Below are 18,506 nucleotides of genomic sequence, written 5' to 3' on the forward strand. Positions count from 1 at the left end.
TATATCTATTGCGGCGTTTATCTAGAAAAATGCCACAAAATATTATATCTATTGCGGCGTTTATCTAAAAACGCCACTAAAGTACGAGTCTATAGCGGCGTTTGTATAAAAACGCCACTAAAGTACTAGTCTATCGCGGCGTTTATATAAAAACGCTGCTAAAGTATGAGTTTATAGCGGCGTTTAGATTCAAAACGCCACTAAAGTATGAGTATATAGTGGCGTTTGTATAGAAACGCCACTAAAGTACTAGTATATAGCGGCGTTTGTATAGAAACGCCACTAAAGTACTAGTATATAGCGGCGTTTGTATAAAAACGCCACTAACGTACGATTCTATAACGGCGTTTGTATAAAAACACCACTAAAGTACTTACCTATAGCAGCGTTTATTGCGAAAAACGCCGCTATATATGACAATATACAACCATTTTACGGCGTTTGTTTCAAAAATGCCACTAAAGTATTACTCTTTAGCGGCATTTTTGGATACAAACGCCACAAAATGTCAGATCTATAGCGGCGTTTATGGATACAAATGTCGCTAATTACCTTTTATTTAGATAATATTAGTTGATTTTACATATTTCATTTCTAATATACATCAACTAAATTGACTGATATATGTATAAATAGTATATGGAGAAACATTAGTTGATTTTACATATTAACAACAACCATACATTTTAATTAAGACATAAGTTATGCATAAAAATAATTAGCAAAAAAATACATTACAATTTAGAAACATTAAAGTTATGCATAAACAGTCTTCACCATATTGTTCAGTAGAATTTAGTGGTGCTCATTCGTGGGGAAAGGACGTAGGAAAGCTGTTTTCCTTGTTTGACAACGTATCGTTAAGTTTTTCCTCCGTGTAAACTCTATATGGAGAAACTCTTCATCCATTTCACCAAATAAATCTCCTACCTCCAGTTCACCAAGAAGAGTCCTTGCGCGCTTTAGTGCTTTACTTGAAACAGATAACGACCTTTCACCTACAGTATGAAACTTGATTGTAGGTGGCTTGCGAACTAAATAAAAATTAAAATAAATTAAAATAGATGATATAAATGTTTACTTGGAGTTACAATAGAGGCAACTTCATCTTCATTGAGGATAGATACTGCTTTTGCAATTGAAGATTCTTTCAACGCCATAAAGTTACCAAATTCAGTTCTAAACATCGAGTATTTATCCACTCCTCTATCATCGTTCTCAATAAGCTTCGAAGATCCTATATGCATACAATCTATGAATTTGACTAAGCGTAGAAAAATAAATTATAGCGGCTGAAAGATTCATAGATTATTACCTTCAAGAAGGAGATCGACCATGGAAGGGTATGGAGCAATAGGAGTTCCTTTCGGGTCATCATCTAGTTTCGACGGCGAGACCGGACCGATATCCTCCCAATGATAATTTGATCCATCATCAGAGCAAATACGTCACTTAGACATTCCGTCGACGATAATTTCTCTTACTCAAGGCAACACCTGCTCTCTTTTTCTCAAATACGTTAGCTTTTTGGGTTTTCCCCATTTTCAGAAGACCAAAAAATGGAAAAGATCATTAATGATAAGAGGGATCAAACCGTGCAGTTGTGTTATAGTTCACCGGTGAGAGGCCTGATTTGGTCGCCGGGACATACAAACGACGACGACGGTAGGAATCGTTTGAGAGCTATTGTTGTTCCAGAGAAGAAGCTTTGAGGGAAGAAGAGTTTAATTGATTTTAGGGTTCAGGTAGGAGAAAATGAGGACTATATATTTAACATTTTACGGCGTTTATACAAAAAAAATGCCATTATTGATTACACTATTGTGGCGTTTGTTAAAAAACGCCACTATTTATTATCACTATTGCGGCGTTTTAAGAATAAATGCCACTATATGTGTAATCTATTGCGGCATTTTTGGTATAAACGCCGCTAATTTACTGATTTATTACGGCGTTTTGGCTAAAACGCCACTATATGTTAATCTATTGCGGCGTTTATAAACGCCGCTAATTTACCACTCTATTACGCCGTTTGTTAAAAAAACGCCGCAATAAACCACCCTATTGCGGCATTTTTTGTAAAAACGCCACTATATGTCAAATCTATTGCAGCGTTTTTACAACAAACGCCGCTAAAGTATCAATATTTGGCGCTACGATTGTAAACGCTGCTATATGTTTAACTTTTGTGACATTTTCTCTCCAAACGCCTCTAAAAACGCCGCTACATATCAGTTTTGCTGTAGTGACGCTTCTCCCTTGTTTTCATGGTGACCACGATGTTGACACATTCGAGAGTTTTGACAAATATAGCAGTTGTTGGTTTTGTGGACAAATATTTCAAAGATCAAATTTCTTAGATTTTATCAACTTTTTAAATATTTTTATATAATTAATATTATAACTTTTACGTCATTTGTAGACCAACATTTAACATTTCAAATAATAATAACAAAAGATATCAAATTTTACTTAAAAGGTTAACAAAGTCCTTTAAAGATCAAAATTCTTTAACCTTCTTCGGTATATATATTTATTGTTGCAACTTTTACGTCATTTATTATATCGGGCTTAACATTTTAGATAGCAATGATAAAAGTTAACAAAATCTACGTTAAAGGTTAACGATACTTTAGCAAATGTACTATCAACGATAAGAGTTTTTTAGAGGTGATTGTGGTGGTAAATACAATGAATTATTTATTAAATATTGTGTATAATATGCCAATATTCATGAATTGATATTGTCACGGTCCGCGAATTTAGGTCCGTGATTTGTGCGCATAAGCCCGCAGAAGAGGTTCTTTGCGCAAACTTGGGCTTGATAGGCCCCGGTTCTTGGAGAATGCTAGTTCCGTGAAGAAAAAGAGATAAATAAAAACATATAAGCGTCATCTTCATCAGTCGTAGCAATGTTAAATCAACCCTTAGAAAAACATAAATAAAACAATGACCAAACAACCAAAAAAATATCCCAAAAGATAGAAGAAAACATGCCATAAAGACAAATGAAAACATGTTATACATGCAGACTTATTAAAAGGAAAGAAAGATGTAATATAAAAAATAAAAGAATAATAAAAAATATCAGTGATCGACAACTAACATCAAAGTTGGTGCCACCATCGATCAACAAAGACAAAAAGAAAAAAAGAGATAAGCGACACACCAATGAAAGAAAACTAAATTTTAGAGGAAATGTGATTAATGATGGACATGTTGTTTATATGTAAAAAGATAGTGATTAATGATATTTTCATATTATGTGGAAATGAAATATATGTAAGGTATGAACTACCTATTGTACTATTATATGAAATGTTCGATAAATTGTTATCATGATAATTGTTTAACATGTGATAATTAATGGAAATGTCCATTGTTTGTACATTTAGATTCCCTGGTATATTTGACATGCCATAAATTACTAGCAGTTGCATTGAGTATATATTAGACTGACGATGGTACTATTATACTCTTAGAAATATAATACATAGTAGACTAACGATGATACCATGGTATTCCTGATTATTGGTACATTGGCAAACTGTTGATGGTATCTTGTACATTGACTGACACTAAAAGTATATTTTACTAACTGATACTGAAAGTGCATATTATTGACTTAACACCTTGCATTCTCATTTATGTACTTTGTGCTATGACATAAAAAAATCAAAAAATGTAGGTTGTAGCGGATAAAGATGAAAGTTAAATTTTCTGTTGGTTATAATTGATTTAGCATAAAATGATTTATATCTGACTTGATGATCTAAGGTATCTTCATTTTAGAAATGATTGGGGTATAAGTCTATTTTGTATATGCATAAATTATCATATGATATGCTTCATATTATTATTATGCTTTATTTATATTATTGATTATGCCTCACTAAGTGTATATTTCGTTTGTGGTGATTTCCACACGTAGGTTAAAAGCTAATATTGGAGAAAGGAGAGCTTAACATCTAACTATAAAAAAACACGCTTAAAGTATCAGTAATGACATCCATATGATTTATTTTGACAAGTTCATCCAACATGTATATGTTAATTATATTGGAATAAGTTTTACTCAGACTTAGATTTAATAAGTTATAAAGTTAGCTTGTAATGCCCCAAATCCCGGGTTAGTAATTTTGGGCTAACCTGAGAGGAATTTAACGAGCCTAATAAACTTATAGAATAGCTTAGAACAAGTTAAGAATAGATAATGGGCTTTTGTTAAGCCTAAATGGTAGAGATTGGGATCATTTTATGGTTTAAGTGAAAGATAGAAGACTAAATGAGAAATTATAACCTCCATTCAAACAATAGTTGATTTTGTTTAATGAGGATGATGTAATGTTGCTTACCCACTCCCCTTATTTCCCTCACTTTCGCCATTCCTTGTCCCATGCTTCTTCTCTTCATCTCCATCTTTTTTCTCCTTTAAGAAACATAGCAAAGGTGAAATCTTGATAGCCTTACAAGCTTAGTATAAGGTTTCTATGATAAAAATCAAAATCTACTCACCCCAAGATTTCATTCAAGATCTTAATCTCAAAGGTTTGTCACCATAAACATAGATGGAGGTTTATTAAGGGTTTAGCAAAATAAGGATTTCTAGCTTGTTTTTACTATATTTGAGTTTGGGAAACTGTTTTTAGTCTCATTTTAGTCTCATAAACAAGTTAGTAACTTATTTTCCCATATTATAATAGTGAGAGAAGTTAGATAATGTTCTAAAGCTAAGGGAAAGGGAAATTAACACTTGGTTGATTGAGGACTTTTCCTTCAGCTTGGAAATCAAGGTAACATATTTCTAACATTCATATACTATTTGTGGGTCATTTAGTAAACTTTTTGGCTTGTGTTAGTTTATGAAGCATTAGATCATATTCACGGTGGATGCTAATATATGGTGTTATTAAGCATGAAATATGACCCTTTATGTCCCTTAACATGTCACATAAAACTTAAACACCATTTGGTGGCCCATAAAGGGGGAGAATAGGTAGTATTAGTTGCTTTTTATGCCTAAAATAAGGATTTTCTAGGCAACAATATCAGTACTACATGAACAATACCAATATTGTTCTTCGAGTGGTCAAAACAATAGAGTTCTCTAGCTGCGAGTATCGATACTCATTCTAAGAGTATTGATATTGTCTCTAGGTATCAATACTTGAATGGTAGTATTGATACCAATTTAGAATTTAGGATTCCAGTATCTTATTTTGGTATCGATACTCAAGGGAGTATTGATACTAGGGTGAAGGTAATGATACCTTTAATAAAGGTATCAATAGTCAACAAATGTTTCAAACATCGAAGCCATTTTTAGTATTGATACTCAATGTAGTATTGCTACTCTTATATAGAAGTACCAATACTTTAAGGCCAATATCAATACCCTCATCTCAAATTGGATAAGAAATCTATTTCATCTTAAGCACTCTTGATTAAGGGATTAAAGGACATCTAAATTCTAAATATATAACTTCAAGCGAGAACAATGTAAATGACTATAACTACATCTAGAAACAATATAATTAAAGGAATGATAAAACTAGCCTTGTTTGATGCTTGAGAAACACTCAGGACACCCGAGTTACTCGAGTAGCTAGATAAACACTCACCTAGTAAGATTTTCAGACAAGTCTCAATTAGTGCACAAGGTACTTCTTTACCGATTGGGAGTAGATGCCCCAAGTACTCGTTTGGAGTAGGTTGGTTGAGTGAGTATTTTTGATATAGAAATTTTGGATCTCACCCTAGGCAATCTAGAGGGGTGTGTGTCTCTGAGATGTAGTAAAACCCTCCGACCACACCATGATCTTGCCTTTGTATGTATGTTTAGTTGGAATCTTTCGTATGCAAATAAGTATGTTAGCAAGCATGACCATATAATGGACACATATATTGTAGTTTGGTTATTAGTGAGGAATTGAGTTTGAGATCTCAACATTAGAAACTTGTTTATGTGCGTATGTTCTTAAGAGGAGTATTTCATGGAGCTTATCGCAGAGTAAACTTTCCAAACAGAAAACATCTTTGGAGTGCGTTTTGAGTATGTTGTAGAGATAATGTATTGTATGTGGACCTTTTGGTATTAGAGTCGTAATTTTATTTTGTAATACTCTTTAAAGTCAGTTCGGATGTATTTTGGGGGATCCCAATTTGTAAGCTTAAATACTCCTATTTTATTTTACGATTATGATGGACGTTTTCTCTAAATTCGTTTTATGATTGTTTTAAAAAGGAAAAAGGTTGGGTTAGCTACTTCAGTGGTCCTGTGTGGCGTACCAATTCCTTGGTCTTTAAATTGTAGTGGATTAAGATGTTCCATTTAATGGTATCAAAACGTCATGTTTAGTTCTTCTTAGGACCCGCCAATTAGATTCAGTAAGGGTCTATATATGTGTACATGCCCTAGAATTTTAAGAGTACTTTTATGTATGGAATAGTGATAATAACTCCTTGCTCTTGTCTAAATTTCAGAGTTATGCCATGGATGATAGTATAACCCCTAGCCATGAGGGTAGAGAGGAGGGTCGTGCCTTCTTAGTGGATGACATCGGTGATGCGTTTGATGTTCGATGAGATGTTGGGGTTGTTGAGGCGATATTCTTCAAGGATCTAACAATAGCCTTATAACATATAGTGAGAGTCATCCTTAGGACTCCAACTATACCACCTACCCCACCTTCACCGCTAGCCCCTGTAGTAGCGACTTATCAAGAGTCCCTATTCGAGAGTCTTTACAAATACCAAACGACTAACTTCTTTAGTTCTAGTCATGATGACCCTATCGCTGCAAACTAGTGGCTTAAAGAAACTCTCTACACGTCACTGACATGTTGAAGGGTGACACCATAGATTGGTACAAGACCATCGAACTGGCCATGGAGTCGGAGAGATTGACGTAGGAGCACTTTTTTTCGAGTTTCGACAGAAGTATATTAGGGAGGCTCGCACTGACGACTTGAGGGACTTTTTCCTTCATCTGATCTATGAGGATCGATCGCTGATGGAGTGCTAGAGAGAGTTTCTCTAGTTGAGTCAATATACATCGAAGTCAGTAGTATCTAAGTACCACTATTATAGGAGGTTAAGGGAAGGCCTCCATTTCAACATTCTTACCCACCTAGTTACCGAACCACCTAGGATCTTCATCGAGTTGACCTGCTAAGATAAGGAGATCGAGAAGGTTTTATTGATGATATATAGATCTTAAGTTACTACTTCAGGAAAGATTCAAAAGACAATAGAGTCATTGAGACTCACTCAGGCACCAGCCAAGAGAGTTAGAGACTCTTAGGGATCGTCGAGGACCCCAACGAAGACTGTCCTAGAGCTCAGACCGTGAGGGTAGATCAAGGCCTCGTAGGAGACCCTTGTCGATAGTGCTAGTGGCAAGTGCCAGCGGATCTGTGAAGATGTCATATCCAACCTGTCTGACTTGTAGGAAGAGACACCTCAGAGCGTGTCATTTCAGGACTATAGGGTGTTCTGGTTGTGGATCACTAGACCATTTTGTCTAGGATAACCCAGAGGCACAAAGTATGACCCTAGCACCTATCCAAATGTTAGTTTTATTAGTTCAGAAGGGTCAAAGACCCTCTAGAGGTAGAGTTTTACTTCTGGATACCACAGTGGGGGCACTGCTAGATCTATAACTGATTCAGATCCTCAAGTAATCGCCTGTCAATATGTTGTCCAAGCTTAAGAATAGTGTGATGCAATTGATATGATCTCAGGTACTTTTACTGTGTTTTCATTTCCAATTACAACATTAGTAAACCCAGAATCCACCCACTTTTATATATGTTATGATTTAGCCCAAGAAAGAAACCTTTCAGCCAAAGATTTAGAGATAGGAGTCAAAGTGTCCAGTCCTTTACGGTTGGATTTTCTGGTTGACAAGATTCACCGTTAGTGCCCAATAGAAATTCAAGGTCAAATTTTCCTTGTCGATCTAATGGAGTTGTTATTTAAAGAGTTCGATATAATCTTGGGCATGGATTGACTTTTAGAGCAAAAATGCTAGCTTAAGGTGTAAGGTTAGATAACTCAAGCTCAGAAAGGATGATGACATTAAAGTGGTGATGTTTGGCAAGATATTTGGGAGTTTAAGGATCATTTTGGCAGTAAAGGCACAAAAGATGATTGATCGAGCTGTGAAGCCTTTTTAGCTCATGTGATCGATGCTTAGATTTATGTTCCCACTATCAATAATATTCGAATAGTTTGAGCTTCTAATGATTTGTTTCCAGAAGAATTTTCGAGGTTACCGCCAAATCAAGAGTTAGAATTTGGCATTGAGGTGTTGTTAGGTTCCACACCAATGTCTATTACTTCCTACTACATGGCACTGACGAAGCTCAAAGAGTTGAAATTCCAACTCCAAGAGTTTTATTCAACCAAGCATTTCTCATTGGGGAGCGTTAATCCTTTTTGTAAAGAAGAAATATGACTCGATGAGGTTGTGTATCGAGTACCATCAGCTGAACAAGTTAACTATTAAGAACTGATATCCACTCCCTAGGATAAATAACTTCTTCGACCAACTTAAGGGGGCATGTGTGTTCTCTAAAGTAAATCCAAGGTTGGGAAACTACTAGTTGAAGGTTAAGGAGGCCGATATAGCAAAGACGATGTTTAAGACGAGATATAGTCATTATGAGTTCCTTGTGATGCTGTTTGGGCTCACCAACACCCTGATGACATTTATAGACCTAATGAATTGAGTGTTCCACTCATACTTAGACCAGGTTTTGGTGGCCTTTATAAATGACATCCTTGTGTACTCACGATTCGAGCAAGAGCATGACTGACATCCAAGTTCAGGAAATATGAGTTCTAGTTATCTGAGGTCTCATGTTTTGGTCATGTTTTGGAAGCAAATGGTATCTAGTTGATCCCTAGAAGATTCAGGTTATTTTAGAATGTGAACCGTCGAAGAATGTAATCAAAGTGCGTAGCTTTTTGGGTCCTGTCGGTTACTATCATTGATTTGTAGAAGGTTTCTTGATGATAGCTACCCGAATGACTAAACTACTTCAGAATGGAGTTCAATTTGTATGGGACAAGAAGCGATAGAAGTGCTTTGATAGTTGAAGACTATATTAACTCAAGCTATCGTTTTAACCCAACCAGAGTCAGGAAATGAATTCACAGTGTATAACGATCCTTGCTAAATGGTCTCGAGTGTGTCCTTATGCAAGAAGAAAAAATTTTAACTTATGTATCCTATCAAATCAAGTCACACGAGCGAAATTATCCCACCCACAATTTAGAGCTTGCAACAATAATTTTTGTGCTTAAGATATGGATGCATTACTTGTTTGGCAAGAAGTGACATATCATTATCGACCATAAGAGCCTTAAGTACCTACTCACTCAGAAAGAGTTGAACTCGAGGCGATATAGATGGGTTGATTTACTAAAGGATTATGACTGCGTGGTTGACTACCACTCGAGGAAAGCAAACTTTTGTTGCAGATACTCTGAGCAGAAAGTCAATGTCTAAGTTGTGAGCCTTGTTGGCATGCTTGAATATATCTATAGATGGAGGGTTATTAGCTGAGCTTCGGGTAGAAGTCAAGTTAGTGAGCAAAGTCAAGAGATTACAAGATTCGAACGATCACATAAGAACTCATGTGGAGCAACTCTGTCGAGGTGAGGTCCTAGGTTTCGAGTTGTGCAATGAGGACATGTTTTTCTTTAGGAGTCATTGTAGTAAGCTTTGTAGTCTATGAAGCACATTGTAGTCCGCTTTCAGTTCATCCAGGTAGTAACAAGATGTATCAAAAACTTCAATCTTTGTACTGGTGGCTGGGCATGAAAAGAGAAGTGTCTGAGTTTATTGGCAAGTGCTTAGTATAGTAGCAATTTAAGGTGGGACATCAAGTTCCTTCAGGGTTACTTTAGTTGATCCAAATTCCATAGTGAAAGTGGGATAGAGTGACTATGGACTTCGTGAACGGGTTATTGACGACTAGGTAGAGACACAACGCAGTGTGGGTCATGATTAACTGGTTGACGGAATCAACTCATTTTCTCCTAATACCTTAGAGAGGTTAGCACAACTCTATATCCGCGAAATAGTGAGGTTGCATTGAGTTTTGACCTCAATCATATCTAATAGAGATCCAAGATTTACTTCCTAGTTTTGGAAAGCTCTCCATAAGACCCTCGACACCAAGTTACACTTTAGTACCATATTCAATCTTCAGACAGACGACCAGTCTGAGCATATTATTCATGTCCTCGAAGATATACTTAGATGCACCATCATTGACTTAAAAGGTAGTTGGGAAAATTATCTATCACTAGTGGATTTTACGTAAAATCTATCAGTTTAGTATTCAAATGGCTCCATATGAGGCTTTATATAAACGCAAGTGTAGGACTCTAGTTTGTTGGATCAAACTTAGTGAAGAAAAGATAGTGGGGCAGAATTTGATTAGGGAAACTGAAGAGAAGATTTTGTTAATTTAGAGTCAGTTGAAATAAACATCCAATAGGCAAAGATCTTATATGGATTTGAAGCAGAAGGACATCAAATTTACCGTGAGAGACAAGGTTTTCTTTAAAGTGTTTCCATGGAAAAAGGTACTTCATTTTGGGCGCAAAAAAAGTTAACCCTGCGCTTCATAAGGCCTTATAAGACACTCGAGAGGGTTTGACCAGTGGTATATCAGTTACCTTTACCCCCGGAGTTGGAGTGAATCCATAACGTGTTCTATGTGTCATGCTTAGGAGGTATCGTTCTGACCCTTCCTACATCTTACCATTAGAGCATGTTGAAGTGAGCCAAGACTTGACCTAGTAGGAAGAGTTGGTAAGGATGCTAGTAAAAGGCGTGAAATAACTAAGAAACAAGAAGATTCCCCTAGTAAAAGTTCTATAGAGGAATCATGGTGTCGAGGAGGCAACGTGGGAAACCGAGTAAGATATGCATCTTCAGTATCTGCATCTCTTCTATCTAGGTAAATTTTGATAATGAAATTTCTTATTAGGAGGGAAGGGTTGTAACACCCCAAATCCCAGGTTAGTAGTTTTGGTCTAACCCGAGGGGAATTTAACGAGCCCAATAGATATATAGAATAGCTTGGACCAAGTTAAGAATAGATAGTACGCTTATATTAGGCCCAAATGGTATAGATTAGGATCATTTATGTTCTAAGTGAAAGATAAAGGATTAAAAGAGCAATTGTACCCTCATTCCAAACAAATACTGATTTTGTTTAATGAGGATGATGTAATGTTGCTTACCTACTCCCCTGTTTCCTTCACTTTCACCATTCATTGTCCCTACTTTTTCTCTTCATCTTCATCTCCATCTTTTTTTTTCTCCTTTAAAGAAACATAGCAAATGTGAAATCATGGTAGCCTTCCAAGCTTAGTACGAAATTTATAAGGTAAGAATCAAAAACTACTTACCCCAAGCTTACATTCAAGCTCTCAATCTCAAAGGTTTGTCACTATAGACATAGATGGGGTTTATTAGAAGTTTAGGAAACTAGGATTTCTAGCTCATTTTCTATAAATTTGAGTTAAGAAAGTGTTCTTAGTCTCATTTTAGTCTCACAAACAAGCTAGTAACTCATTTTCCCATATTGTATTAGTGAAAGAAGTTGGATAATGTTCTAAAGCCAAGGGGAAAGAGAAGTCAACACTTGGTTGATTGAGGACTTTTTCTTCAGCTAGGAAATCAAAGTAACACATTTCTAACCTTCATGTACTATTTGTGGGTCATTTAGTAAACTTGTTGGCTTGCGTTAGTTTATGAAGCATGGGAGCGTATTCATGGTGGATGCTAGTATATGTTCTTATTAAGCATGAAAATTAGCACTTTATGACCCCTAACATATCATATAAGACTTAAACATCATTTGATGGACTTAAAATGGGAGAATAGGTAGTATTAGGTTGATTTTTGTGCCCAAAATTGGGCATTTCTGGGTAACAATATCGATACTACATGAACAGTACATGTATAGTTCTTTGAGTGGTCAAAATAATAGGGTGTTCTAGCTGCGAGTATCGATACTCATTTTAAGAGTATCGATACTCAAAGGGTAGTATCGATACTCAAGGGAGTATCTATATTGGGGAGAAGGTATCGATACCCTAGATAAGGGTATTGATACTCAGTAAATTTTTCAAACATCGAAGTCATTTTTAGTATTGACACTCAGGGAAATATCGATACCCTTATATAGAAGTATATATACTTTAAAGCTAGTATCGATACCCTTGTCTTGAATTGAATAAGAAATCTATTTCATCTTAAACACTCCTGATTAAGGATTAAAGGTCGTCTAAACTCCATATATAAGACTTTAAGCGAGAACAATGTAAATGACTATAACTACATCTAGAAACAATATAATATAATAAATGATAAAACTAGCATTGTTTGATGCTCGGGACACCCGAATTACTCTAGTAGCTAGATAAACGCTCATGTAGTAAGATGTCTGGACAAGTTTTAATTAGTGCACAAGGCACTTCTTACCGACCGGGCGCAGATGCCCTAAGTACTCGTTTGAAGTAGGTTGGTTGGGTGAGTAATTCCGATGTAGAAACTCTAAATCTCACCCTAGGTAGTCTAGAGGGATTTATGTCTCTAAGATATAGCAAAACACTCCGACCGTACCATGATGTTGCCTTTTTTGTATGTGTAGTTGGAATATTTCATATGCAAATAAGTATGTTAGCAAGCATGACCATATAATGGTCACATATAGTATAGTTTGGTTATTAGTGTGACACTGAGCTTGTGAGCTTAGCATTCGGAATTTGTTTCCGCGTGCAGGTTCTTAAGAGGAGCATTTCATGGAGCTTATTGCACAATCAGCTTTCCAGACCAACAACATCATTGAAGTACATCTTGAGTATATTGTAGATGCATGTATTGTATATGGACCTTTTGGTATTCGAGTCATAACTGTATTTTGTAGTAATCTTTAAAGTCAGTTCAGATGTATTTTGGGGGCTTTGTAACCTTAAATACTCTTATTTTTATTTTACGATTATGATGAATGTTTTCTCTAAATTGATCTTATGATTGTTTTAAAAAGAAAATTTTTTGGGTTAGCCACTTTCGTGTGGCTTACTAATTCCTTGGTCTTCGGAACTAGGACGTTACATTGCTTATGTTGTGATGATGGATATTAGTCAGAGATTTAATTATCTTATTAACGTGTGTTTGGTTGTAAAAAAATGAACTTAGTTTGAATGTCTAATAATTAGAAATGTGTTTTATGTGATTAAATGGATTATGAATTATTGTTAGTTTCAAAGAAATAAAATTTTACTGGTTTTCGATAAGAATTTTTTTTATGTCTCATGTGATATCTTTGAATGATAGATACGAGAAAAAGGAATTACACCAAAAAAACAAAAGTGAAAACATAAAAAACAATGTTGTTGCCACTCCTTACTTTAAACCAAACTCACTCTTCTCTTGAAAGAAAAATCGTATTTTCTTTATAAATCACATACTTCTAATCCGAAATTAGCATGTTAATGTTTATATCAAAAATAATTTAAAATATACAATTGGTAAAAAATTATTTAAAAATATATAACATTTATTACAATGACTTTAAACTCATCACATGAGGTGACAAGTTTCAATAAATAACCGTCACGAGAACATAACAAATTCTAATAAAAATAATATTTTATTAGAACTTATCATTCATCTCTCGTTACAAGTTTTAGTTATAACAAATTCTAAATCACTATAAAAATATCATAATTTCCTAAATAATTTTCACTCATCGTAATTTCCTAATTCCTTTTTACAACCCTTGTATTTTTTCTAATTTTGTCCCTTTTGATTTGGGTTAAAAGTATTACGCTTGAAATATTGATTAGCGTATCCTGAATTAATAAGAGCAATGAATTTATATAAAAGTTATTTCATTACTCTATCAACAATCATTTTAAAAATAATTTTTATAAATATATTATTTGCATAAAACATTTTCATTCACCACGTTATAAATAAGAAACAATCTAATTTACTTTTAGAAATATATATTCCATCCAATAAAATCTTGAAAGTCTTAGTTAATTAAGATTTGTGAAAGAACATGATTGCTGATCCACTCGCAAAGCTTGCGAGAATCGAGCCCAGGGAATGTTTAATCTTCAAGATTAAACAAACTTCATAAGAGCCCCTCTGTTCCTCTTATTCCCGACTCTGCTTTAACTCTCGAATCAAATCCCATCCCAAACTCAACGAGTCACTGACTCACCTTCCCTGATTCTTTAGGGCATTGGCCCAAACTTCATAAGAGCCCCTCTGTTCCTCTTATTCCTCCTTTTACCCACTTTCCGTCTGAATTTCTTATTCAGTGTTTGTTACTCTCTTTAATCTATTTTCTACACCCAGCACCGTTGCATTACAGTTAATTTGTTTGGCTTTAGGCTTTTAGGGTTTCCCTGTTAACAATTTCTTTGGTGTCTTTGGATTTTGTTTTGTGTTTTCGCAGCTTGTAAGTGCTGCTCAAGTCATAATTTGTATTATCTAATACCAGGGAAGATCAATTGGTGAGGAATGAACAGCTCCAGGGAAGATTCTCCAGATTGGCTGCGCTCTTTTCAGGTATATTTACCCTGCATTTTCACTATATTTCCCCCCATCATCTTTTTATGGCTACAAATTTAGGTGTTAATCAGATTTTTCATTCGTAAACCCTATAGCAGTTAGCTTATTCTTGCACCTTCGCGTTGTTTTCTAACTGAATGGTGGGAATTAACTTTGCTTCCAGGCACCAACTTCTAAGTTGACATTATCTTCGGATTCCGATTCTTTGCCAAATGGTAGCCCGCTCGGGGAGGATAAAACTGATGATGAAGACATCATTCTACACAGGTCATCAAAATTGGAAAAGAAGAATGTAAACAACGATAAAGTAGATCAAACACCTCGGGAAAAAAATGAAAACCGATATCTTCGGAAAAAAAACAGGAAGGTAAAAAGGAGTAATACTCCTATTAATGTTAAGAATTGACATTAGGTTTTTTCCAAATAACTGAAATGATTCTTAAATGAATTGTGAAAAAAATATGTAATATATCAACTTTTGATTTCTGAGCCCTTTCTTTGAACTTGACTTTGTTGTTTACAACTTGTGCACTGTGAACTTTTAGCAATGATACAGGGAGTGAGGAGGATGGAAAGGTTTCTTTGGAAGAAATGTCCGAGAAAGACTTGGGGTCTCATGTAAGATTTCACATTGCCTTGCCTTCGCTTGGGATTACCCAATTCAAGCTTCTCCTTTATTATATAGCATGTCATGGTCTATCAAAATTGTCATCAAACTTAAAAAAATGATTTTAGACCCTAAAGACATTTTTGCTTTGGGAAAGAATCGTTTTATGATAGAACAAAACCATTTTCATTCATTTAACAGGATGATAAAAGCTTTATAATGCAAATTTTACTTCATATATTTGAGACATGTACTATATTATGATAACCAACCTGGTATTACTCTGATTAGGTTGGTGGGCTACTGTTAATATGGGTGCTGATGGAAGTAGTTGGATGTTGAACAGGCAGCAAATCATTCAATTTGGACATTGTCATCGGATTCAGAGTCTTCTCCTGGAAGGAAGGAGAAAGGGTCTTCATCTCAAGAAAGTGGTGAGACCAGTGATCCAGTTCTGACTGGCAGAATTGAAAAGGCTCAACAAAAGAAGACATCTAAAGGAATATCTCCGAAAATGGGGGTAAAAATTGGGGGTCAGACTCCCAAAAAGGAGAAGAATGTGAAAGATGGTGCAAAGGTTACAGGTATGGTACTGGATTTGTACTGTAAAATTTTATTTTAACTTATGTTGGGTTTGGCTTGCTTAAAACATTCATATAGCTGATGCAAAGACCATTTATGTGATAAAGTTACCAAAGTTGCTTCACATGCAATGTCTGATTCTGTTACAGAAAATGATGGTACTGTGGAAACATCTGAGGAGGCAGCATCGGAGAAGCACTTTGAACCTCATGTAAGAATGTTGGTAGCAACCATGATTGTGTCTTTTTTGTCATCTGAACCTACAATTCACTGAATCCTTCAACATTTATAATATATAGGTTTCACCCTCAAGGTTGCCTTTGGTTCTGTCTGATAAAGTTCAACGCTCAAAGGTAGGATACAGTTTGTCATATTTATTGCTCATTTACAACTAGCTTCCCTAGAGAATTGGCTGCGAATTTCAAGAAGGATTATATTGACAATGCCTAGGAAATAATCTGAAATTATTAATTTTGTCACTTTTCTTAGTCACTAAAGCTCTGCAAACAACCTGGGAAACCAGTCATACCTTGTATATATATATATGTATATATATTTTTGAAATAAATAACTTGTATTTTTGGTATCTCTACATGTGGCCTTTTAAGGATTTAGCTTCCTGCTTTTATTTTAATTCAAAATCTAAAACTTGCTAGTTTGGTTTGATTTTGTCTGCCAAAGTGGAAGCCTCAAATAAACAAAATATATTTTATGTTACAGAGATCTTAAATATTATAGAATTAACTAAATAAATTTTAGCCTTGTGATCACATGTCTACAGTGAAAAGGAGTCGGTGATTAACGAGAAATCTTTGGCTTGTGCAGGCACTTGTTGAGTGCGAAGGGGATTCAATAGATTTGAGTGGCGATATAGGGGCCGTTGGTCGAATTGTAGTTTCTGGTTCTGCATCTGAAAATCATGAGATGTTCTTAGACTTAAAAGGCATGTGTCATATGTTGTTTGACTGCTCTTCTTTGGTTTATATGATATATATGTTTATTTTATATTTGGACTTGTAAATTATCATCTCTGAATGGTTGGTGAGTTACTGACACTGTGAGGGTAGACAACACAGATATATTCTTATATACTTGGACTTGCTCTGCACTCAAGTTCAGCAAGTTACTGAATTTTCAGTTAAACTCTATGCGTTTGTACTTCTTTTTTCTAATTAAATCTTGTCCTTACAACAGTTCTAGTTTGAAGACCTTATCTTTCTTAGTCTCTCATGACTGGTTTTAAATGGCTTATTTTTGTTTTCAGGAACCATATACAAAACAACAATAGTGCCTTCCAGAACATTTTGCATCGTGTGTAAATTCTGTCTTGCATTCTCTGTGGACATTAGTGATTGTATTGATATTGTTTACCAAGTTTTTTTGTTGTTGTACAGGTTAGCTTTGGTCAGACTGAGGCTAAGGTTTGTCCTAAAAATTAACGTCGGCATTGCTTTGATCAGTCAGAGGCTTGTTCGTTTCCTGAATGTTGCTGTTAAGTTTCTTTATTGCTCCTCTGAATTGCATATTCTGTTCTCAGATAGAGGCTATCATGAATGACTTCATTCAGATGAAGCCACAATCCAATGTTTATGAAGCAGAAACAATGGTGGAAGGTACCTTTATTGTAGCCTTTTATTTTTTGTATTTAGTTATTCATTTTCTGGCGAGAAGAAACGAGACTGTGGGTTGGGCAACTAGTGCTTCCATCTAATATTAGATTATGGTTCATATTTTGACATATACTTCTTGCTCACTTCATGATATTTGATATGATTTGACGATGATAGGAACACTAGAGGGCTTCTCGTTTGATTCTGAAGATGAAGCTGAGAAGATGCCGAAGCATCAAACTGATCAAAATGAGGAGATTGATGGGCAAATGAATGGGAAATCCAAAGGAAGAGCAGAGAAAACATATTTATGCATTCAAACCACTTTGACTAAAGTGCATCTCTGTTAAAATGAACTTTGAATGCTTATTCATATTTGAATGCATCTCTGTTGGTGTAGATGGCATCCCGGAAGAGAGGTAAAACTGGTGGAGGAAAGTCGCAGCCAGCCAAGAAAGCAAGAAAGAAGACGGCCGTCTCGAAGAAACCCAAGGCCAAGAAATGAATGAGAAGACAAGCCAATGCTTTGCCAATGATGGTTGGTATCATTGTATTAGCATCTTTCACGACTCTGAATCACATCCCATAGCTAGAATGTTTTCTGTTTTTTTCACTAATCATACGCAAACGTAATATTATTGAATGCCCACAATCTTAAAATAAGTATTTTTTATTTTAATTTATGGTGTTTTATTATTTTAATATTATTGACTTAGCATTTGGAAAAACAATATGGACACTCAAAAAATATACGAGACATTAGACCTTAGTGGTGCAAGATTAAAATCTTGGATATCCGATGATTATGCAACACGTGCAAAGTTTAGTGGTATGGTATACCCCCATAGATGAGTAAATTAAGTTGTGGGGATTTATTATGATATGTTTGTGAAGGCCAGTGATTTGTTTTTGATTGGATTTTTTTCTCCTCTTTCTCTCTCCTCTGAGTTTTGATTTTCGTTTACCGTTATTTTATAGATTGTAAGCTCTCTTCTTCCACGAACTCATCTAAGGGTTGAGTCTTTCAGCCGTTCTCGCCGGTTCTGATTTACATCTTCTGAGGATTACAGGCCCTGAAAATTACAGATTTGTAAAC

General features: G+C 35.3%; 1 protein-coding gene and 1 long non-coding RNA gene across 2 annotated transcripts; one reads left to right on the forward strand and one right to left on the reverse strand.

Annotated features, from left to right (window-relative positions):
- Positions 1 to 4,138: 4,138 nt before the first annotated feature.
- LOC120172115 lies at positions 4,139 to 17,132 on the reverse strand. Its single transcript, XR_005520938.1, has 3 exons — positions 16,993 to 17,132; positions 14,369 to 14,371; positions 4,139 to 4,149 (listed from the first exon to the last, which is right to left on the reverse strand). It is a non-coding gene; the product is annotated as an uncharacterized LOC120172115 (long non-coding RNA).
- On the forward strand, positions 14,316 to 18,089 carry LOC120172114 (DNA-binding protein BIN4-like). The gene is made up of 12 exons (XM_039179670.1): positions 14,316 to 14,608; positions 14,775 to 14,953; positions 15,166 to 15,229; positions 15,565 to 15,802; positions 15,950 to 16,011; positions 16,100 to 16,153; positions 16,626 to 16,743; positions 17,065 to 17,111; positions 17,195 to 17,221; positions 17,338 to 17,413; positions 17,588 to 17,718; positions 17,811 to 18,089. Exons 1-12 carry the CDS (start codon positions 14,561 to 14,563, stop codon positions 17,913 to 17,915), a joined length of 1,149 nt encoding a protein of 382 aa, XP_039035601.1. The 5' UTR covers positions 14,316 to 14,560; the 3' UTR covers positions 17,916 to 18,089.
- Positions 18,090 to 18,506: the final 417 nt, after the last annotated feature.

The sequence above is a fragment of the Hibiscus syriacus genome, unplaced genomic scaffold, assembly GCF_006381635.1.
Source record: "Hibiscus syriacus cultivar Baekdansim isolate YM2019G1 unplaced genomic scaffold, ASM638163v2 tig00111842_pilon, whole genome shotgun sequence".
Taxonomy (NCBI): domain Eukaryota; kingdom Viridiplantae; phylum Streptophyta; class Magnoliopsida; order Malvales; family Malvaceae; genus Hibiscus; species Hibiscus syriacus.

Excerpts from the sequence above, each read along its gene's own strand:
- LOC120172114 (XM_039179670.1), top strand. The coding sequence starts at position 14,561 with ATGAACAGCTCCAGGGAAGATTCTCCAGATTGGCTGCGCTCTTTTCAG. Across the intron at positions 14,954-15,165 it reads CGGGAAAAAAATGAAAACCG|AGGGAGTGAGGAGGATGGAA; the intron begins ATATCTTCGGAA and ends TAGCAATGATAC. Across the intron at positions 17,719-17,810 it reads GAAGAGCAGAGAAAACATAT|ATGGCATCCCGGAAGAGAGG; the intron begins TTATGCATTCAA and ends CTGTTGGTGTAG.